At 39.5% G+C, this 24,609-nt stretch overlaps 1 protein-coding gene across 1 annotated transcript; it reads right to left on the minus strand.

Annotated features, from left to right (window-relative positions):
* Window positions 1-2,714: 2,714 nt before the first annotated feature.
* Window positions 2,715-15,129, minus strand: LOC150045870 (aldo-keto reductase family 1 member C1-like). The gene is made up of 9 exons (XM_090318824.1): window positions 14,945-15,129; window positions 12,350-12,517; window positions 11,260-11,376; window positions 9,945-10,022; window positions 9,291-9,413; window positions 7,279-7,388; window positions 6,845-7,010; window positions 4,438-4,514; window positions 2,715-2,956 (listed from the first exon to the last, which is right to left on the minus strand). Exons 1-9 carry the CDS (start codon window positions 15,026-15,028, stop codon window positions 2,914-2,916), a joined length of 966 nt encoding a protein of 321 aa, XP_090174950.1. The 5' UTR covers window positions 15,029-15,129; the 3' UTR covers window positions 2,715-2,913.
* Window positions 15,130-24,609: the final 9,480 nt, after the last annotated feature.

Below are 24,609 nucleotides of genomic sequence, written 5' to 3' on the forward strand. Positions count from 1 at the left end.
ACGAACCCATGCAACAGTGACACTCACTATACGCTGGGGTGGAGATGAACTTTACAACTGGTGAGGGGAGCAAAATGAGGGAGGGGTGACATTGCTAGGAAAGAGATGCCACTTACTTACATACCTGCAACCCCTCTTGAGGAGTCACTCCAGCTCCTTCTCACCAGAGATTTGGGGTCCTAACATGCTCTTCTCCCCAAATGTCCAACAACAAGCAGAGTCACTGGAGCTGAAAAATTCTCATAACTTCAACACACAAGGACAGAGAACAGTGAGAAACCCTCCCCCATGCCTCTATCCTCCACATCCTCAGCATTTGAGCTGGCAGCACCCCAACACTGGACTGGATGGCACAGTGCAGAGATGGAGGCTCAGATCCCAGAGGCTTTTCCACATCCCCCATCAACCGTGCCCCACAGCTCACCAGACAGGAATGGCCTGGCGTCCAAGCAGGAGTTCTGATTTTAGAGCTAAAGGTTTGTTGAGTTTGTCTTATTTGGGGACTTAAAGCCAAGGTTTGCTACCCCACCTCTTCCAGTCTCCTTTCTTGTTCCACCAGTGCCAGGGTTTCATTAAGAATTGGAGTCTATGTTCATTAGAGGTATTGAACTCTAATTTTCTCTTCTCCAATAGTCTAGGATACAATAGAACTAACTGCAGAGAGACCAGTTTAGGAAATTAGATGGTAGTTCCTTAAGGAGAAAAATCTCCTGACATGTAAGTACAAGTCAGTCTTGTCACAGCTGCAGTGATGTTGCTATTTTCAAATGGAGATGTGCTTAGTCATCTGGGAGTCCGTATTCTGCTCAAAGACTTTGAGTCTTTGTCCTCTAGTCTACTTAGGGTGACAAAGGTTATCTGCGGAGTCAGTTGCAGATGATTTTATACCCACTGACAGACTGCAGTAATGTGTACTAACTTCCCGACATCATCCCGGCTTTGGTGCTGTGAAGAACTAGTGTTGAAATGGGAGAGAAATAAGAAGGAGGAACATTCAGTGAGACCAGCTGTTGGCTTTCTAATGAAGACACCTAATTTGACCTTTCAAAAAAGAAAAAAAACATCATTGTGCTAGTGGATTTAGTATGCCCTTGTTTCTGGTTGGTTGGGTAAATGCCAAGTAGTCCAACCCAGATGTCCCTCAGTTGATAGTGAATCAACAAGGTATGGTATTTATACACAATGGAATTCTATGCTGCTGTCAGAAAGAATGACATCGCCCCATTTGTTAGGAAATGGAAAGACTTAGAAAAAATCATATTAAGTGAAGTAAGCCAGACTCAAAGGAACATAGGCTCAATGGTTTCCCTCATTTGTCATAATCAGTAGAAACCTTGGGCTCTCCTAGCAGAGATTTGCAATAGAGCAAAACCTAGATACATAAGGCCATACAGTGTGACGCTAAATGAAAGGACCTCTAGGATATAGAAACAAAAGCCATAGAATGAGTGATTGTTGTCCTTAATGTACTATGTTATCTCTCATCTCTTTTGCTGTCTCTTGATTATCTCATATTGTTACAGTATCTCACTTTGTTACCTGATATATTGGATATATGCGTATTTGGTTATTTGAAATTGGATACGGAAGGGGGGAAAACAAGTTGAGGGGTGGGGATTAGGGGGGAGGGAAACGGGGACCAAGACATGAGAAAGGGTATTAATGTATGAGAAGTAATGTACCTTCTATCTGGCAAATATAATGTAACCCTTGTATTAATTACAATAAAAATATATGAAATAAAAGAAAAAAAGCGATTCCTTTTTCCTATTTTGGTTTTGGTTTTGGGTTTGTTTGGTTTTTTCTTTTTTTTTGTTTTTTGGGGTTTTTTGGCAGTCCTGAAGCTTGAACTCCGGGCCTGGGCACTGCCCTTGGCTTTCTCAAAGCTATTGCCCTGCCACTGGAGCCAGAGCACCACTTCTAGTCTTTTCTGTATATGAGGTCATCAAGGAATCAAACCCAGGGTTTCATGCATGCTAGGCATGTATTCTACTGCTAGGCCACACTCCCAGCCCAAGAAAATACATTCTTTAGAATTGGTCTAATAAATGGACTAAGAGCACCATATATGCTAAGACATCGGTCTTATCTTTATAGTCATTGTAGCCAATGTAAAGGGCCTGAGGTCCCAATATGTGTTGACATTTGACACATTCATGTCATCTGCACTTCACCCACAACACTGTCTATTGGCTCTATTGAAAAGGATTTTGTCTTCCAAATACTCTTTCTCGAAAGAGTATTTTCCAGATTTTCCCACAAGGAAATATATATTCACCAGTTCCCTCCTCCGTCATCCCACATCTCTCTCCCCAGGACCTTTTCAGGTTGGTTCTGCTTTTATCTTTCTGATGATATTCACATCAAAAAGATCTCATTCTCTACTTTTGTTCAACGCTGATTCTTGTGCTGCTCAGAAATCTGGAAATGTGGCTTGCATTTCCCATGTGTGGAAGGGTCACGTGTAGTGATTTCCTTGTTCTTTGAAGGGCTGGAAAAATCCTGATTGAGAAATACCAGCTAAATATGTCCTCCATGCAGGCTAAGAAATCTACCTACCTCCACCCGAGAAGTGTTGATTAATTTTGGTCATTTCTCATCCTTGCACATTCTTAGCCAAACTAGTCCTAGCCTAGCATTGAAGCTCAGGATTCTTAATGAGTTTAAAAAAATCAGACACTCAGGCAATATAGACGGACTATGTAACTGCTGAGACAAACTGACATTTTATTTCCTTTGAGAAAAACTGAACATTTTGATTTCTGAGATAAGCATTTAGTTTCATCAGAGTGCCAGTTGCTAGGTAGCATGGGTCAGAGAGGAGGTGTTCAATTATCAACAGCAGAAGATTCTCTCCTGCCTCCTGATCTGCATACAGAAACTTCTAGCAGAAGACATGCAGAGGTCTGAAGGCTAGTATTCATCAGCAAATGGATAATTAGGGTGACCAACAAAACTAAAAAAAAAATAGTAACAGAAGTGCACAATTCATTCAGTGGTTCTGTTTCTAGTAGAAATGCTTCCTTTGAAGCTAATATAATAGTAGAATTTTAACAAACTTCTTTCTGGTAAGTAGTAATAATTTCTCTTTGTTATTCTCATGCACACGACTTATAATAGATTTTTTTAAATAAATGGTTCACTATTGTCCTTTCCCTGAAAACATTCAAAGAATCTAGAGTCAGGTATTCAAATACATGTATGTATTCATTGGTTAGCAATGATATTAATATACCTAGCAGTTTTTGATCGCATGAATTTTGTATTGCCCCGAACTTTTTCACATATACTGCTTATTTTTATCTTGAATTCAATTTCCCAAAGCAAGATCTCTCCCCCCCCTTCATGTTCTTTACAATATAGGTCCTTTCTTAAATTTTGCACTTTTTCATAGAATGAAGCAAGTGTACATATCCGGTGCCTATTCATTCTCCATGCATGGCGCCTTTTCTTGGACGCATCATATTTAATCTCTTTTCTCTAAGACTTCCTCATCCTCTGCACCAAAATCTGCGTATTGTGAAAGTCAGTGCCAGCTCTGTTTCGGGCCACCTCAAATTAGCTTTTCTTGGGGGTGGGGATTGAGGAGTGATTGTTGGTTCTCGGGGCCTAGGCGCTACCACTCTCTCACGGGTGGCACTCTACCACTTGAGCCGCAGTTCCACTTCTGACTCTTTGAGTAGTTAATTGGGGATGAGTCTCTCGGATTTATCTTTCCAAGTGGTGGCCTTGAAGTGTGATCCTCAGATCTAAGCCTCCAAGTTACCAGAGGTACAAACATGAGCCAGCAGTGCCAAGCAGGCAGCCATTCTCCAGAAAATGTGATGCTTATGGTTTCTGAGCAAACATGCAATGGTTGAAAAAGCAAAGTATATGAAACTGAATGCATCGAATTGACAAGACGTCATAACGACTCTATTTAGAGATCAGAATTTCTCAGTTGAACACAATGTGTGGGGATTACTTTGAGGGGATAGAAATGGAACAAGTTTGGGAAATGAAAATTAAAATTTATTTCGGATTTTCTTTTTGGCAGTCCTGGGATTTGAACTGAGGGCCTCATGCCCCCTTTTTCTTTATCTTTGGGTTAGTTTTTCTCACATTTTGCCTGGACCACTCTAATCCAGTATCTCCCTCTTTGGCATAGCCATTGTAACAGGTATACCATACCACTCTCACTCAGCTATTGGGTGAAATGAGGTAATGCTAGCCTTGAACTAGGGTTTTTTAAAATCTTTAACTGCTGCTGGAACTGTAAGCATGAGTTACCAGAGCCTGACCTTAAATATCTAATAAGTTAGCTAGAATTCCAAGAATTTTGGGAAACTGAGATTCCCTGAACTCTACTGTCCTTTGGTTGGCTCAATATTTAATAGCCATATTATCTTCCACTTTAGAAAAGAAAACAGATGAAATAGACTTAATAATGATACTTACGTATCAATGTATCGCAAATTTCTATTCAGACTATCTAAGATTTTCATATCCTCCGAAGTCAACTGGAATTCAAAAACCTGTCATATAAAAAGACAACTTTGATTGCCTAACAAGAGCATATTTTCTCATCAGTAATCTGCAGAAAAGTGACAATGAATGATATAAAGGCAAGACAGAAAAGCCCTGAGACGCAACAAAAGTCATTAAACGTATTAAGCAAACACGTGTGAATAAGGAATACAAAGTGAAAACCCAATGGAAATCCATTCCTCCATGTAATAGCATGAACTGGCAAGATTTCAAAGACAGCCTAAGAAGAACCAAAGTTGGAACAGCTCAGAGAATGGCAGCATATCCTTAGATGTTCCAGGAAAACCCAGAGCCAAATATTTGAAGCACGAAGATTATTCTAATAATCTTCTAATAATAATTCTATGATGATAGATGGATTTACATATCCCAAGCAATCAACAATTTATATGCAAAAAATGTCCTCTTCAACATCATTTCAAAACAATTCAATGCAGGCGACTCATTACATATACCACAGAATTGAAAAACTTAAAGGAGGGGTGGGTCAAAGGTGGAGAAAAATTTATGGTGACGACACCAATCAAGATGCATTGTACTCTGCCTTGTTAAATGATCAAACAAATCAACATATAACCTAAAATTAAGATAATTATGAGAAGAGGTAGGTTGTGAGGTGTGGGTGAGAATATTAACAAGATGCACTGTGTTCAGTTTCTTTGTACAACTATTTAAAGATAATAAAAATATTGAAAAATTATTAAACACTAATGATGTCATTTTCAAAGGACAAAGACATTGGCCTAGAGAAGATCATATTGTGAGAATGTTGGTCATTTTAACAGTTGAAAGACTGGTCTTGCTAACACCTTGAAACCAATGTGTTTATATAAATATTTACTTATACTGTAAATTGATGACAAAGAAAGGGAGAAAAATGTCAAGTGTTTAACCATTACCACATAAATGTTGGTTTATTGAATAATTCCTAAAATGCATTTGACATTTGGAAATTTGCAACAACAAAAAGGAAACTTTATCATGAACAATACTGTTTTATAAATAAATATAGAAGACGTGGAAGAAACCTAAAAGATGATAGAAATGTAGTAAAAGATTACTTAAAGAACTTAGGCTCAATGGTTTCCCTCATTCGTCATAATTAGTAGAAACCTTGGGCTCTACTAGCAGAGATCTGCAATAGAGCAAAATCTTGATACATAAGGCCATATAATGTGAAGCTAATTGACAGGACCTCCAGGATAGTGAAACAAAAGCCATATAATGAATGATTGTTGTCCTTAATGTACTATGTTGTCTCTCATCTCCTTTGCTGTCCCTTGGTTATCTCATATTGGTATAGTATCTCACTTTGTTATCTGATATATTGAATTTATTTGTATTTGGATATTTGAAATTTGATAGGGAAGGGGGGAAAACCAAGACGGGTGGGGGGTGTGGGGGGGGAGGGAAATGGGTACCAAGACATGTGAAAGGGTATCAATGTATGTGAATTAATGCACCTTCTATCTGGCAAATATCATGTAACCCTTTTACTAATTACAATAAAAAATAAATAAAAAAAACAAAAAAACAACAACAAAAAGATTACTTAAATTGGGTTTAACATTACTTAAACTGATATGGTTCTGTGGTAGAGTTCTTGTCTAGCATGCATGAAGCCTTGGGTTCATTTCGTCAGTGCCACATAAACAGAAAACGCTGGAAGTGGTGTAGATGCTCACGTGGTAGAGTGCTAACCTTGAGCAAAAGAAGTTCAGGGACAATGCCCAGGCCCTAAGTCCATGCCCAGGACTGGCAACAAAAAGCAATTACTTAGTCAAGGAAACCCATATTAGTTTCTTAGTGAGAATATTTAGTAGTGCAAAAGCCAACTGCCAGCTAAAGTCTGGACAGTATCAAAATCATTAGGTAAATGCCTAATAGCTTAATCTAGGAAGATTTTAGTAAAATGATCCTAAGAATTATAGAAAATTCACTTAGTGCACGTTCACAGAATTATGATTCTGGGCAGCTAGACTCAATTTCCTAAGTAATTAAGACAGTCAAGAAAAAGTAAAGTTAATTGATAATAACAGCATACTTATTAATACTGGAAAACTTCTTTGCTGAAAACATGCATACTGATTAATCCATATTTAATAGTATTAGGAGAAATTCTAGTTAAGAACAAACTTGGAAGAAAAGACTAATACTTTAAAATAGAATGTAGAAGAATCTTGCTCTGTTTTAAAAAGAATCGTGTGCCACTCATCACCCCCCGAGGAATGAAATGAACGATGTAGCTCCATTAGCAGAAGAAATTGCTGCTCAGGACAAGATGCAGTGTAAGCATGGTCAAGGTCTCCCTCATCACCTTCATGTTCTCTTTGATCCGATTCTCTCTAAAACTCTTGACCAGAACCACAACCCCTCGCTGCAGCAGGTAGCGGAGAGAAATCAGGGCTGGAGTTCGATTGTACTTTTTTGCCATGTCCTCAAGAACTGGCTCATCCAAGAGAAATGGGGAATTCTGGTCCACACTGAAAGAAAAAACAGAAATGGTTGTTTCTTTAGGCTAATTATTTTGTTTGTTAGCAGATTTCAAAAACAAGAAAGTATGATTTCAGGGATTTTCAAATGTGACTCCTATGCTAGCATCATCAACAGGATCTGAGAATCTTCTCAGAACACAGGTTTCACCCAGCTTCCAGAGCCATTTGACAGTGAACTCCAGAAAATAGTGTTGGGGCGATCATACTGTTCCTTCAACTAGGGTTTCTTAGATGTGACTCTCTTTGTCCTTATTACACAGGTTTATATCGTTGAGTTCCCAGAGCGCCATAGGCCACCAGAACGATGTCTTTTGACTTGCAGAAATCCAGCAGCTTGCTTTGATTCAGGTAAAGATGACATTCTACCTGTAGAGGAACAAGATGAAAAAGACTAATTATCTTCTTCCTCTCTGAGAGACAAAAGAATTTCATAAGTGAAATAGGAAAGGGTCTGGTTGAGCTTTAAACATTAGAGTATAAAGCCAAGCAAAACAATTTTGTAAAAGGATGAATTATGTAAAATTGAAAGGGCCAAAGGAACCAGTTGCACGGTTGGTTAGCGATAACTGAGCAAACTTTGAATTTCCAAGGATAAAGACTAAAAGCAATCCTAATACTTACAGTAGTTAGAAGTTGACGGCTCCCGAACAATGGGGGAAGGTCTGAGATGAAGCTGGGAATAATATGTGTTCCTACTGAACGTGGTTATTAAAACTGATAACTAAAGAATGTCAGTAAAGTTTATCCTTTCTGCTAGAAATAATTTCAATTCGTATGGCTTTATAAGCAAAGTTTCTGCAGTAAAATATCACATTAGAAATATATAAACAGAATTCGTCAAACATGATATAAAATAACTCACTCAGGAAAAAAAATAGTCATTGATGGATTCTTGATATTGATGGATTTTTTTTCCAAAATGCACAGAAAACAAGTCATGGAAGAGTAATCCTATATTAAAATTATTAGCTACCAGATGATAAGGAATTGCAACGCACGAAAACTTAAGTTTACAAAAAAGACACTTGACTAGAACAAGATTCATCAAGTGGTCAAAATTAACATTACACATAAGGAAATAGCCAAATACTACACACAGTGCCTAGTGACATGTAATTTGAGAGGTATAGCCTGGGAAGAATCTTTTCTTTTTTCTAAGATATTTTCTTGACTAAAGAGCTTAATGTTAGGTTTTTAGTATAAGAACTTATTTATTTATTTATTTTTATCGTACATTTCTTTTGGGACAATGTCATCCCTTCCCTTGCTCCCTCCCACACTTTTTCCTCCCAGCCCCACCCACCAGTTGTAGAGTTCATTTTCACCACAATGTCTAGTATCATTGTTTCGTTTGTTCACTCTTTGTTCCACCATTTTCCCATATACTCTCAGAGACACAGTAATGAACAATCAGAACAAAAAGAAAAGTAAAACAACAAAGAAAAATAAACTCTTGTTTCCCTTTCCTGGAGTTCATTTGCTTAATATTATTTAATAAATATTTAGAGCTAAATTCTAACTTAAGAGTAATTTGAAATAGAGAGACAAATATCTCTCATGAAAAGCTAAAAATCTAATAAATCTAGTCTACTTAACACATCCTCTTGGACAGCATCGGTGATTAAGACTGGTTATCATGGAGCTTAAATGTTCCCAAGAAACCTAGCCATATGCCGGTGGCTCCTCTCTGTAATCCTAGCTGCTAGGCAGACTCAGATCCTCAAAATTACAGTTTAATGACACCCTGAAGGGGTGAGGATCCTACAAGGTTCCATTTCCAACATAACCAGCAAAAAGCCATGCTGGGGGCATTTCTCAGATGTTAGGATGTAGTCGTTGTTAATCTTCTTTTCTTTAATCTGTCCTTGCACACCACCTTATCCATTTCATATGCTTTTCCCCCTATCCATAGCTCTTTACACGGTATCTTCAACCATCCAGTCTCTCACACTTCATGGATCAAGTACTAGTGGATCTTCCCTTTAAGATAACGTGACTAATTAAACTTCAGCCCACCTGGATGGGACTTATGGTGTCAAATTCCTACACATAGCATAACACTACAGTCCTTCAAAATGTTTTTGTCCTTTCCAAAGAAAGTTATGACTAAGATTCCTCCATATTCTGTATTCTTAGCAATTCCTGCTCTACAAAAAGGGGAGGGGACAGCAGTGGTTAACTATAACACACACAGTGGTGTACTATAACACTTGGGTATATTACAGGAAGAAAGAAATGGAGAATAAGAGGGAGAGTGGGGGAGATTACCTGATTACAGACGGGCTTATATTTGAGCCCTGGTTTGTTTAGGATCATCTCCAGCTGCCTGCGGTTGAAGTTGGATACCCCAATGGACTTAGCCAATCCTGCATCCTTACATTTCTCCATGGCCTTGAGAAAAAAAAAAAAAGAACAATAATTTATCAACTTGGCTGGGTACCAACTTAACTGCAATACTCTGTGATTAAAAGAAAGACTGCCACAAAATTAAAGTTTATTGGCCTTGCCTGGTGAGAAGGGAAACGATAGCAGCGTCGGTAAGAAAAATAATTCTGTGTTTAGCGGTGTATATGGAGCTAGAGATAACTGTCACCATTTTCTCCCAAAGTGTCTGCCTCACTTCTCCCTGTATACTTAAATATAGAAATCATTTTTTTCTAGTTCAGCAAATCGGCCTTAAAAACAAGATGAGGGGAGGAGGTGGGATAGGAAAATGGGAACAAAAACATGAGAAGGGGTAGCAATGATTTTGAAGGAATGCACCGTCTATCTTGTGAATATAATGTAACACTTCTATTAATTACAATAAAATTTTTTTAAAAACTCATGGATTTCTCGAGTGCACATTCCAATGTATGTATAAAGCTGGGACCCAAACTCTTCCTTTCTCCATTTCCTTCATTCTATCCAAGCAATACTCACTTGCCATGTGGTGCAAAGATCCACTGTGTCAAATATTAATTTTCCATTCTCATCCAAGGGAAAATCATCCTCTCCTGGCTGCAATAGAAGTCGTCGATAAAACAATCTTACCAAATTCATCTCTCCACCAATAAGCAATTCCCCTAGGTAGCTATAGGGTTAAGAAATAAATCTGTATAACAGGAATTGGAACCTTTTCATGTTTCTATGTTTTCTTGAGTTGTAGAGAATGACTTTGGGTAACGGTTGTTAAAAAATGGTTCAGGAAGTTGGTGTGCCACATAGGAATGAGATCCCCAACTTGACAGGAACTTTGAATGATAAAAATTATTTTTGCAGACGCATGTACCATTAGCCAAAACCCTGGTAAGCAAGCAGGTGAGCAGGAAGGCTGCTTCGTTTTCCCCCTTCCCCAGCAGGCCCTGCCGCTCTGCTCATATTGGCTGAGCTCAGGATTACAATCTGCAGAAGTATGTGGCTTAATTAACAGGATATAATTAAAATTCAAGGAGTTTCCAACAGGATGTCAAAGTGCTCAAGAAAAAGATGCCTTTAACTAAAATATAGTTAATAAGGGCCAAACCCCTGGTCAACGGAGGAAACCTGCAGAAAAACAATTCTCTGAAAATTCAAAAAAAGAGAGGGGACGCAAACTACTTTGATGGAAAGGAGATGCTTTTCCCACGTGGCCAGTTTCAATATTCTCACGCCAATTATTTGTGATAAAAACATGCGTGCAGGCCTTTAGAGAGAATATAATCTTGATGTGTTTTATACCCCTTTAATTTCCTCTGTCTCTTTTTAACTGAAAAAAAAACAGTAAATATATTATTCATTTCCAGCAACAATCAATCGCAATATTAATTAAAGTTTAAAAAAATCAATTCTCCACATCCCCTTGAGGAAATGAACAGCCCAAACTCAGGCATGTTTAAAAGAAATAACAGATTGTCAATCAAGTATTCTTTCAAAATCAATTCTATACCAGGAGATAGAGAAACTGTCGAATATTAATGGCCATGACTTATGAATCATCTCTTGATCATGTATGACATCCATAGAAATGGCTGAGATATAAAGCTCTAAAAAAAAATAGGAGTAAGGAATGGATAAACAGAAATTCCTGAAAACCTCTCTTACTATGTAAGTCTACTAGTTTATTGAATTATTTTATACAAAGTCTTTTGAGTAATTCTACCACTTACATAAGTTTAAATAAATATTAAGACTAATATTAGAAATATTCTAATCATCTATAAAAATGAGTCATATTGCATGTGGAAATTAAACAGATTTGATGATATAAATTTTCTACCTTCAAAGCAATTGGAAAATGAACAAGATATAGGTCAACATAGTCCAAATGAAGCTTTTTCAGGGACCTTTCCAAGCATGACCTCACCAGCTCTGGACAATGGGAAGTACACCAAAGCTATAGGAGACAAAGAGTGGGATTTAGTCTGGATTAATAAATTATCCACATTTGTGGGTTTAACTTTATTAATACTGAGACTTTTTCAACTAATTTAAAGGTGATAGTAACAGAGAGAAATACTCTTATGAATTTCTTTAATTTTATATATTTATCCATGCAAAATTCTCTGATATATTTTCTTATGATTTGTAAAAATGACACCTGCTATTCAGATTATAGGTAGATTTAGAAAGTTACCTAGGAGATAAACAAACATCATATACTTATAACTGTTGTATCTGTGTTAAATCACGCTGCCCTGAACTGTGATTCAGAAAAAAAAAGTCTAAATTCAGGGAATTAAAAAAATAGAAAAGATTATCAATCAAACTTTCTATGCTAGCTCCAGGAGTTTGGCCTAGTGGTAGAGTGCTTGCCTAGCATGTACGAAGGTCTGGGTTTGATTCTTAGATGCCACATACATAGAAGAAAGCCAGAAGTGGTGCTGTGACTCAAGTGGTAGAGCTCTAGCCTTGAGAAAGCCCAAGGATAGTGCACAGGCCCTGAGTTCAAGGCCCAGGACTGGCAAAAAAAAAACATTCTATGCTAAAAGGAAATATATTCATTACTTGACTTGTAAAACTGTAGTCATTCTGCACATTACTTTCACAATAAAATTTTAAAACTTAAAAAAATATTTCTATGCTAGTTGATAGAGAAACTATCAAAGGTTTATGACTGTTAACGTGAACCAGTTCCCCTAAATCACAGGACAATTTGTCACTTTAATTCAAAGTTACAAATCGACAGATGCATTGAAGAAAGAACTGTCATGTTTATGTGTGTTCAATCATGAAATCAGTATGTGAATATACGTGAATAAAAGAGGGACCATGGTGTAATTACCAACATACTAGATAAATCACAGAGGAATCATTTCAGCATATCACATTTCATTAACGTTCATTCCTGTACACTAACTCTACAATACCTTTGTGGTGAAAAATATCTCTTCTCTCCTCACAGTCCCCTCTACAATCTTACTTTGAATGGCTAGTCCTACTTCTTCTTCGTTTTTATACACATCAGCGCAATCAATATGGCGGAAGCCAGCATCTATTGCTAATTTGGTGCTCTCCAAATACACACTCTTGGGAACCTAGAGAAAGAACCAAAGAATCCAGGTTACTGAGTCATATTAAACACAAACATTGAGTTCCACAAGAAAACTATTTTCCCTGTGTCTTGGGTGAATTTTGCATTTTTTGTAAGTTAATCCAGTTTGCTGTGTTCTTTACAAAGTAAAACAAGAAGAGGATAACTCAGAATTGTTCTTAGTCCTGAATGACTGATGGCTAGTCATTGGCCTTAAAGGACGCAACTAATGCTCTACGGTCAGTAATGTGCTAAAAAGATTCATAATATAGTTACAGCAATTTTGAATAGCTCAATAGGGTGGCTAACCAGTAAAATTAACACAAGAGTACATGCCTAGAATAAATTACTGATGAAAATAATACAATATTCTGTGAGATTTGTCACATGAGACTTCCCGAGATCACAGAACAAAACACTCATCTGACTGGAAAAACCAAAGTACACATAGGGGAAATAAAAATATTTTCCGACCATGCATCTCAAAAGTGACTTATATCCAGAGTGTATAAAGAACCAAAAAAAATCCCATTGAAATGGGAAAAATATCTGAATAGACATTGTTAAAAAGAACTAGAAATGGTGAACAAATATACCAAAAAGGGGGGGGGGCTCCATGTTTTTTGCCTTAGACTAGGATCTTCAATGCAAAGTTTCATCTTTCCTTACTAGGTAGAGAATAGAACAATACAGAAGAAATAAAAGAGAGCAGCGAATGATAATTCGGTGACTGTCACCAGCCCCTGATGCTAAGTCCAGTCCAGTCTTCTCTTGTACATAGAAAAGCTGAACGTTTGGTACAGTGGAAAACCATGTGCTTCTCGGGGGGTCACAATCATTGTCAGAACAACCCAAGTTGACTTCAACTCATTACCAACTTACTTTCTTTTTTTCATATATTTTTATTGTAATTAGTAGAAGGGTTACATTATATTCACCAGATAGAAGGTACATTAATTCACATACATTGATACCCTTTCTCATGTCTTGGTCCCCATTTCCCTCCCCTCACCCGCACCCCTCATCTTGTTTCCCCCCCTTCCCTATCCAATTTCAAATAACCAAATACAAATATATCCGATATATCAGGTAACAAAGTAAGATACTGTAACAATATGAGATGACCAAGGGATGGTAAAAGAGATGAGAGATAACATAGTACATTAAGGACAACAATCATTCATTATATGGCTTTTGTTTCTATATCCTAGAGGTCCTTTCATTTAGCGTCATACTATATGGCCTTATGTATCTAGGTTTTGCTCTATTGCAAATCTCTGCTATGAGAGCCCAAGGTTTCTGTTGATTATGATAAATGAAGGAAACCATGTTCCTTTGAGTCTGGCTTACTTCACTTAATATGATTTTTTTCTAAGTCTTTCCATTTCCTAACAATGTCATTCTTTCTGACAGCAGCATAGAATTCCATTGTGTACAAATACCACATCTTGTTGATCCACTCAACTGAGGGACATCTGGGTTGGTTCCATATCTTTGCTATGGTAGTGTGCTAGTGGCTTTAGTATGTCCTTGTTTCTGGACAATTGGGTAAATGCCTAGTAGTGGAATTGCTGGGTCATAGGGGAACTCTATGTTTAGTCTTTATACTTAATGGTGAAAAGCTAAAGCCATTCCCTCTAAAATCAGGAACGAGACAAGGATGCCCACTCTCTCCACTCCTCTTTAACATAGTATTAGAATTCCTAGCCACTGCAATAAGGCAAGACGCAAGTATAAAGGATCCAAATAGGGAAAGAGGAAGTAAAACTTTCCCTCTTTGCAGATGACATGATTCTGTATTTAAAGAATCCTATAGACTCCACTCCCAAGCTCCTTGAGCTGATTCAAAACTTTGGAAGGGTAGCAGGGTATAAAGTTAACCCTCAAAAATCAACTGCCTTCCTCTATGCCAATAATGAGAGGAATGAGGCAACAATCAGGAAAGCAACTCCTTTTGCAATAGCCTCAAAGAAAATAAAGTTCCTAGGAATTACCTTAACTAAGAATGTAAAGGACCTTTTTGATGAAAACTTTAAAACCCTGAAAAAGGAAATTAAAGCAGAACTGAGGAAATGGAAAAACCTCCCATGCTCCTGGATTGGAAGAATCAACATCGTGAAAATGACAATCTTGCCAAGGGCTATCTACAAATTGAACGCAATACCCATCAATATCCCAATGTCATTCTTTAAAGAAATAGAAGAGGCAATCCAAAATTTCATATGGAATCATAAAAGACCCCATATAGCAAAAAAACACTTCTTAGCAGAAAGAACAGCGCAGGAGACTCTATTACAGAGCTATAGTGACCAAAACAGCTTGGTACCGGCACAAGAACAGGCCTGAAGACCAGTGGAAATAGAACTGAGGACCCAGATATTCAACCAACTTACTTTCTTATGAGCTATCAACACTAGAACTGTATGTTTACCTCTTCAGATCCAGCAGTGCCAAAACCAAGCACAGGAATGAAGTGACCATCGTTTAGTTGCACACACTGGACCTTGGAATTCATCTTCCTCAGCTCCTCTAGTTAAGTAGTCACTGCTCTTAAGTCTCACAGGTCAGTGAAATGCAGAGGCCGGGCGTGGAGTAGGAGAGAGGTTATATTGAGAAAATGAGTGCGAGCACAGCAGCTGGTTTGCTGTTCTACGCCTTTCACTGCTTTTTATATCCAGCCAAGTTCTGTTTTCAGGTCCACTGTCCTGGACCTCCATTACCACCTCCAGCCCTAGAAAGGTGGAGCCTCTGTCCTCCTCACTTACATTAGGTCAACCTCCCTCCCCTTCTCGCGACAGTCCTGGAAATTGACACCTGCCTAAAAGAGTGCATTTTTCTACACCAGCAACTTCCAGCAAGCTTGCTCCACTCAGGCATTCAAAGGTTTTTTCATATACTAATAATGCCTCATTAGCAAAATTGTCTAAAAGATTTTCTGTTCTTGTTTAAGCATGGAAAGTCTGTTGAATTCTGCTTGCTATTGGCTAAATCTTAAGTTTGGCCTTCTATTTTGTATATTGCCTGTTTTCCTAGCATTGACCACGTGGTGTATAATTTTTAAAAAATTAAACTTAAGGGCACCATCTTGGCAATGAGGTAGATAAAGGGGCAGGGTTAGGGATTCTGTTGAACCCCAGACATCTCAGCCACCATTTTGTGCCCCACTGCACATTCTCAGCCTCCCCCAGTAATTACGACCTTCCTCTTCAGCTTCCATTAGCGTTAAACTGGTTTAGTGATTTTTTTTTTTTGCCAGTCATGGGCTGTGAACTCAGGACCTGGGCCCTGTCCTTGGGCTTTCTCAAGGCTAGAGCTCTACCACTTGCGTCACAGCATCGTTTCTGGCTTTTTCTATGTATGTGGTACCAAAGAATCGAATCCAGGTCTCTGTGCATGTTAGGCAGGCACTCTACCACTAGGCCAAACTCCCAGGCCCGCAGTCTGTCTTTTAACAAGGACCATCCTAGGAAATTACATTGTATTTGGGGTGGGTATATTTTCTTGTTAGCAAAAGATAACAGGGGAACGATAAAGAAAAGCCTCTAAATGTAATACTTTAGACCTCAGCATGTTTTTTGTTGTGGTGAGAGGAGGGGGCATTTACCAGTACTAGGGTTTAGAGCTCCATTCTCTCATTTAGCTTTTGCTCAAGGATGGTCTGTACCACTTGAATTACACTTTCACCTCTGATTTTCTGATAGTGAATTGGAGATAGCAGTCTTATTGACTTTTCTGCCTAGGCTGACTTTGAACCACAGTCCTCAAATCTTGGCCTCCGGAGTAGCTAGGATTACAGGCATGAAGCACAAGTATCTGGTAGATGAGTTTTTCTTTCTTCCTTCCCTTTCCTTTATTCTTCCTTCCTTCTTTCCTTTCTTCTCTTTTTACTTACTTCCTTTCTTCTTTCCTTTCTATCATCCTAACTGCCTGCCTTCTTTTCTTCCTTCTTACATTTTTTTCTTCCTTCTTTGTACCAATGGTGGAATGCAGCTTTCTTGTTGGTAAGCTGATTTTTTTTGGAATGTATGCTCAGAAGAGTGATAGATGTATATCAGAGCATATCTATTTTTAGTTATTTGTGAAATTTCCATAGTGGTTTTCATAATGTCTATACTAATTTACATTTATTCCAATGATCTAGAAGATTTCTTTTCTTCTTGTATTCTAGCCAACATTTGTGAATCAGTGAATCAGTGGGGGAAGGGTGAGTATTTGTAATAGCTATTTCAATTGAGGCAAGTTTTGATGAAAATCATACCTCATAGCCAAAGAAACAAAATGACATGGTAATGGCATGGCATAGATATGTCAGTGTGAATATATATATATATGTATATATACATATATGTACCAGAAACATTCTCAACGAAAGTACACATCAGATAAAGGGAAGCCCCTTCCATAAATGATACCAAGACAACAGGATATTGATATGCAAAAACTGAAACTTGATCAACATCCTTCAGTATATACAACTAGCATGTCATGATGGATCAAATATGTTAATGTGAGTCATGACAATATTTGACTATTGGAAAAGGGTATCAAAGAATTGCAATTACTTTTTACCCTGTTTCCCAAACCAAAAGAAACAACAATAAATATAGGCAAATTGTATTATTGGAAATTAAGAAGCTTCTGTATGACAAAGGCATCTGCTATCTCAGGGAAGAGATAATCTACAGACCAGGAGGATATATGTGAGTACTAGTTCCCAGGAAGTAATATAACATGCTTACAACACTTGAGAAAAACAAGTACTACAATTTTTTAATGAAGAATGAATGATTTTAATAAATAGTACTCAAAAGAAAAAATGCAAATGTTCAAAACTATGTGGAAAAAAATCAGGTATGTTGATTGCTAAGTTTCTTTTTTTTCTATCTAGCTGGATTATTGCCTTAAACAAAGGAAGGAACAATGTCCAGAGTAAATATTAATTGACCACATGAGAGCTTGATAACCAGAGAAATCTACTTCTCTCTAGCAAATGGACTAGCTTCTAGCCTACACCTGAAGCAGAAAAAAAAAAAAACAAGGAATACCCCCAGATCCTTAAAAGTAACTTGAATGACACAACAAGCTACACACATTGCATTTTCCATCACCTATTTTCTTTTCAATTTCCAATCTCAATATTACTATTTTTACCTTATCAGGTGGAATGGCAAGACCATGGCCCAGTACAGGAATGAAGTCACACACACTGCTATTTGAAAATCATTCTCATTCAGACCTGTTTCATCAATAAGCAGGAACTGTTACTTTGATGAGTAGCCAAGTAACAGGAGCCCTAGCCCTCTCTGTTAGTTTAAGGACTAATGGGACACTAGAGGCAGGGCTTAAAGCTATATTCAACATGGGAATTCTGAAAGCAACTATTTAAATACAGTTCCACATGCAAACTACCTTACAAACATCTGTGTCTTTATCTACCTTAAAGAGATTTAGAGTTAGAGCCCTACATGTACCTGGCAGTGTAAACATGGGAGACCATATCTACTCTAAATTTTGGTGTAGATTGGTTAAACTATTGCACATATAAAACTTGGTCCTGATTCAATGAATTACTGCACCACACTGAAGCTGAGTACTTAGACAAGGGCACTGGAAGACAGGAGGGGGCAAGTTAAATGTGTACAGGAAATACTATCATGAACCAAATTTATGTCCTTTTTTTTCCAGTCTTGAGGCTTGAACTCAGGGCCTGGGCACTGTCCTCAAACTTTGTGTTCTACAACTAGTCTTTTACTACTTGAGCCATCGTATCACTTCTGGCTTTTCCTATGTATGTGATACCAAGGGATCAAACCTAGGGCTTCATGCATGCTAGGCTGTTGGGGACCGACTGTGGGGTCAATGACCTTGGACCTGACCTTGGACCTACACAACTGTATACACAAGGAAGTAACTCTTATCAGGATGACTTTAAGCAATGTCAATCAGTTCTTATCAGAATAACTTTAAGCAATGTCAATCAGTTCTTATCAGGATGACTTTAAGCAATGTCAATCAGTTCTTATCAGGATGACTTTAAGCAATGTTAATCCTTTCTCATTTATCCTATATGTGACTTGTTTACTATTTTGTATGAATGTAGCCTCTGGCAGTTCCCTAGTTTTAAGAACAGTATTTAAGGTCGGAACTTAAACAGGACAAGTCTCAGGCAGCAGTCTGGAGCTCACAGCCTTCTTGGACTGCTGACTTGGGCTGTAGTCCTCCCGAACTCCATCTGTTTGTCTCTCTTCTATTTTGTCCTAGTCCTTGCCCCTATTTCAGGAATCCCAATCCGCGAACCCTGGTTTGCTGCCGGCTGGCCCCGGCAACTGGCGCCCGAACAGGGACCCTGAAAATCTGGGACGAAGGCAGAGGACCCCGCTGTGGTGAGTAACACATCGTAGGACTATTAAAAGAGGATTTTAAGAGCGTGAGAGAGCGGAAGGCTGTATTGTCCAGAGTAAAAATTATGGGTCAAGTTAATAGCCATAGGTCATATGTACCGATCTTAACAGGCCTACTTGAAGCCCACGGAACGTGGGTGGAAAAGGGGTGCTTCAGAGCTTCCTACAGTTTGTCGAGGAGGCATGCTCGAGGTCTATAGAGGAGGAATTCCTAAAAACCTGGCAGCGGATAGGAAAAGGAATTCAAGATTATTATAATGTATATGGCCCCGAAAAGACCCCAGTAGAGGCTATTACTGTTTGGAATTTAGTAAGTGAATGCATAGATCCTCAACATGAGAATGCTGAACTTAATCTTGAATTAAGGGAAATTTATGAATTAAAGGACCCTTCTGAAAAACCTGAGGCTGAGCCATATGCCGCCGCAGCCCAAGAGAGTCTAAGTGAGATCTTGAAAAGGGAACAACAACCAGTAGATATTGAGTATCAGAATTCAAATTTGAATATAAAGGAGGAAAGTTATGATGAGCCGACGGAGGACTGGATAGCTACGATAAAAAAGAGGTTAGAAGAAATCCTACATCTACTATCTAAAATGGGGATAGAGCAGAGAGCCCCCCCAGAAGTAGGAAAGAAATATGACCCTCAGGCCACTATGGTGTCTGATTCTAAACCTTATCCCTCACACCCACCGCCTCCGGCTGCAGCCTTACAGCCCCAATCCCTTTTTCAACCTTTCAAGCCTAAAAGCCCTAGCAACAAGTCCCTTTTAACAGGCACTACAACCAGGCACAGTGCATCGCAATTAAACCTGGCTCAGGCTGCTAGAGAGAGGGAAGATATTTCAGGGCCTCGATGCTTCCCTAGTTTAGTTGATCATGATGAACAAGTATACCATCAACCTGTTACTGTTAAACTATTGCAGGATTTAAAGAGTGCCTGCTCCCAATATGGGCCAACTGCCCCTTTTACTCAAGTAATATTGGAGGCCGCGTGTGCTGGTATTGTATGCCCAAATGACTGGAAGCGGCTTGCCAGAGCATGCCTTAGTGCGGGAGAGTACTTATTATGGGAGACAGAGTTCACTGCAGTGTCGGGCTAAAATTGAAACAAATAGGTCTAAGAACCTGCCTTACACTTTTGATCAGTTGTTAGGAGAGGGAACCTATAAAAACACGGAAGATCAATTGGGTTATGCAAAGGAAGCCTATTTACAAATAAATGCTGCGGCGAAAGAGGCTTGGAAAAGGTTACGTAATTTCAATCGTACAAAAAATTTAGTAGAAGTTAAACAGGGACCGAATGAACCTTATCTAGAATTTTTGTCTCGATTAATGGAGACTGCAGACTGCTTAGTACAAGATGAGAACGCAAGGAAGATTATAGTTAGACACATAGCCTATGAAAATGCCAACGCCGCCTGTAAGGCAGCTATCAGACCCCATAGGAATAAGGGAGGAATCACGGACTTTATTTCACTTTGTGCTGATATTGGACCCTCCCATGTACAAGGCCTTTAGCCGCCGCTCCTCAAGGAAAGACTGCTACTGAATTTCTAAAATATAGAGGCCGAGGCATTCCCGGGCTGCTAGACCCCCAGGGCGTTGCTTCTCTTGTGGACAAATAGGACATTGGATGACGCAATGCCCACGCCAGGCCAGGTTAAAGAGAGAAAAATCACCTGGCACATGTCCACGCTGTGGTAAAGGGAAGCACTGGGCTAAAGATTGCAAATCAGCAACAAATCGCAATGGCCGCCCGTTTTCGAGAAACTGGAGAAGGGGCCAGCCTCTGGCCCCACAAAACCATGGGGCAGTCCCTCCCTCTTCTCAGCCACAAGTGCATCTTCTAACAACCCCCCAAAATCAGTCTCCAGCCTCTTCCGTGCCACCCCAGGCAGCACAGGATTGGACCTGTGTTCCTCCATCTGCTCAGTATTGACCCCAGAGATGGGGACACAAGCTCTCCCCACGGGGGTCTTCGGTCCCCTTCCCCCGGGAGTGGCTGGATTGCTGTTAGGGCGAAGTAGCTCAGCCCTTAAAGGGATACAGATTACACCTGGCAAAATTGACCAGGATTTCACTGGAGAAATCAAAGTTATGGCCTCTGCCCCGAAACACGTGGTATCAATCCCAGCCAGTCAAAAATTAGCACAACTAATACTTGTGCCTTTACCTCATGGGGAGACTGCCAATTCTTCTGCCCCATGTGGACAGAGAGGATTTGGATCCTCTGATATCTATTGGGTACAAAGCATAAAACAAGAGAGGCCTGAGATGACTATATTTATACAAGAAAAACCCTTTAAAGGAATATTAGACACAGGAGCGGATGTGTCTGTAATAGCTAAAAAGCATTGGCCAGCCCAATGGCCCCTGACAACCTCTATGACTTCCCTACAGGGGATTGGGCAAGCAACTGACCCACAGCAGAGCAGTGCGATCCTTGTTTGGAGAGATGAGGAAGGGCACTCTGGTCATTTTCAGCCATTTGTCCTGGATCATCTGCCAATTAATTTATGGGGTCGTGATATCATGGAAAAAATGGGAGTGTATATGTTTAGTCCTAGTGCTGCGGTCACTAAGCAGTTTCTTGATCAAGGCCTCCTCCCCTTTAGGGGACTAGGCCGAGCAGCACAGGGGGAGCCAGAGCCACTCCAACCCCAGTCTCACCCCCCGAGACAAGGATTAGGGTATTCTTTAACGGGGGCTGTTGTTTGTCCTGCCCCTCATGCTGATCCCATAAATTGGCTCTCGGAAGAACCGGTATGGGTCGAACAGTGGCCTCTTTCTCTAGAAAAGATCATTGCAGTACAGCAGCTGGTACAGGAACAGCTGGACTTGGGACATGTGGCCCCTTCTAACTCTCCATGGAATTCTCCAATTTTTGTTATAAAGAAAAAGTCAGGTAAATGGAGGCTGTTACAGGATCTGAGAAAGGTAAATGCAACTATGGAACTGATGGGGGCCTTACAGCCCGGCTTGCCTTCACCCATGGCAATCCCAAAGGATACTTACAAGATTATTATAGATTTGAAGGATTGTTTCTATACTATACCCCTGGCGCCTCAAGACTGTAAGTGCTTTGCCTTCAGCGTCCCCTCTGTTAATTTTAAAGAACCCATGAAGCGATATCATTGGCTTGTGCTCCCACAGGGCATGGCAAATAGCCCAACTTTATGTCAAAGTTTTGTAGCCAGAGCCATTTCTTCCACCCGTGAAAAATTTTCTTCTGTTTATATTGTTCATTATATGGACGACATCTTGTTGGCTTGTTCTGACCCTATCGTCGTACGACAAGCCTTTGGACAACTAAAGCAAGATCTGAGCCTCTTTGGCCTTATAATAGCAGCTGAAAAGGTTCAGGAACACCCCCCTTTTACGTATTTAGGCCATATATTAGGCCCACACTATTTTAAAAGCCAAAAAATACAATTAAAAACTTCACACTTAAGATCTCTTCATGATTTTCAGCAATTCTTAGGAGATATAAATTGGCTTTGGCCTTATCTAAAGCTGTCCACAGGAGAGTTAAAACCCCTCTTTGATCTCTTAAAAGGAGATACCAACCCTACATCCTTGCGCAATTTAAATCCCGACGCCAGGAGGGCCATCCAAATCGTAGAAAAGGCAATTTCCCAGCAACAAGTGACCTATTGTGAGTACTCTAAACCATGGGGAGTTTACATTTTAGCTACTTCTCACTCCCCAACTGCTGTATTGTGGCAGGATGGCCCACTTTTATGGCTTTATCTACCATCAACACCCGGCAAAGTGCTGACCCCCTACTACGAATTGGTAGCTAATCTGATACATATGTGCCGAGTGGATTCCCGTAAATATTTAGGTTAGGAACCTCATTTTATCTGTGTCCCATATAATTCACAACAACAAGATTGGCTATTCGCCCATTGCAATTCTTGGGCCATTGCTTGGGCCAATTATACGGGAAAAATTTTGCATCACTACCCGTCTAACAAACTTCTCCAATTTGCTGCGTGTCATACGTTCCTATTTCCTTCCATAGTATGGGCCTCGCCTTTATCTTCTGCCGCTTTAGTATTTACAGATGGATCCTCTAATGGAACGGCTGCTTTGACCATTAATGGGAAAACTCAGTCTTGGGTTACGGGTTTTTCCTCCGCCCAAGAGGTAGAATTAGAGGCTGTTTTACAAGCACTCGTCCTGTTACAAGACGAGCCCTTTAACTTATACTCAGACAGTCAATATGTAATTCGTGCTCTTCAAGTCATAGAAACTGTTCCCTTTATTGGAACTACTAACTCCAATATCCAGACCCAATTTCACCAAGTACAAACTTTGCTTTGTTCTCGCAACCACGCCTGTTTTTTTGGCTTCATTCGAGCTCACACTAATCTTCCTGGCCCTTTAAGTGAGGGTAACGCAGTTACTGATTCTGCCACCAGAGTTTATTTAACTCAAGTTGAACTTGCTAAGCAGTTACATGCCATCCATCATCAAAACAGCCGAGCCTTGCGCCGACAGTTTAAATTATCTAGAGAAGCGGCACGTCAAATAGTTAAAACTTGCTCCAACTGTGTGCCCTTCTCACCAGCTCCTCATTTAGGTATAAATCCATGAGGACTTCTTTCTAATCACATTTGGCAGATGGATGTCACACATGTTCCATCATTTGGCCGATTAAAATATGTTCATGTTACTGTAGATACTTATTCTAATTTTATCTTGGCCACCCCCCTTGCTGGGGAAGCCACTAAACATTGTATTTCTCACTGCATTCGATGTTTTGCTGTGATGGGGATTCCCTCGCAAATAAAAACAGATAATGGCCCTGGCTATGCAGGCGGAGCATTTCAATCCTTCTGCCATTCCTATAATATCACTCATATTACAGGCGTTCCTTACAATCCTCAAGGTCAAGGCATCATGGAGAGAGCTAATGGATTATTAAAACACACTGGACCTTGGAATTCATCTTCCTCAGCTCCTCTAGTTAAGTAGTCACTGCTCTTAAGTCTCACAGATCAGTGAAATGCAGAGGCTGGGCGTGGAGTAGGAGAGCAAGCACTCTACCACTAAGCCACACTCCCAGCCCCCAAATTTCTAACATGAGCTCTATGGGAGGAACTTGGTCTACTAATGAAAGACCTTTGAGGTCATGCAGGGTCACATATGCAGAACCAGGATCCTGGTGGCCATACTTATCATCATTCAATTCCACTTTATTGTTCTCACTGTGCTGGAAGAAGAAATTCATTCTGTCAAGACTCTGTTGTTCTCCAGGTTCTCAGATTTTTCTTAAGGATAGTGATCACAATAAAATTCAGTGTGAATCCAAGATAAATAAGCAATGCTGCAATTATTGATCCTCATTCCTTGAATTCATGAATGGTTTAGATTAGGTAATATATAAATTATTTTCTTTTTTGTTTTTTCCATATATTTTATTGTAATTAATAGAAGGGTTACGTTATATTCACCAGATGGAAGGTGCATTACTTCACAAACATTGATATCCTTTCTCATGTCTTGGTCCCCATTTCCCTCCCCTCACCCCTGCCCCTCATCTTGTTTTCCCCCTTTCCCTATCCAATTTCAAATAACCAAATACGCATATATCCAATATATCAGATAACAAGGTAAAATACTGTAACCATACGAGATAACCAAGGGATAGCAAAAGAGATGAGAGATACCATCGTACATAAAGGACA

This window comes from Megascapheus bottae, chromosome 26, assembly GCF_031878675.1.
Source record: "Megascapheus bottae isolate mThoBot1 chromosome 26, mThoBot2.hap1, whole genome shotgun sequence".
NCBI classification, from domain to species: Eukaryota; Metazoa; Chordata; class Mammalia; order Rodentia; family Geomyidae; genus Megascapheus; species Megascapheus bottae.

What these genes read in the sequence shown, in the direction of transcription:
- LOC150045870 (XM_090318824.1), bottom strand. Translation starts at nt 15,028, where the DNA reads ATGAATTCCAAGGTCCAGTGTGTGCAACTAAACGATGGTCACTTCATT. An exon ending in ATAAGCCCGTCTGTAATCAG is followed by an intron (nt 7,389 to 9,290) that starts GTAATCTCCCCC and finishes GTTCCTCTACAG; the next exon opens with GTAGAATGTCATCTTTACCT. An exon ending in GGATCAAAGAGAACATGAAG is followed by an intron (nt 4,515 to 6,844) that starts GTGATGAGGGAG and finishes TTTATATGACAG; the next exon opens with GTTTTTGAATTCCAGTTGAC.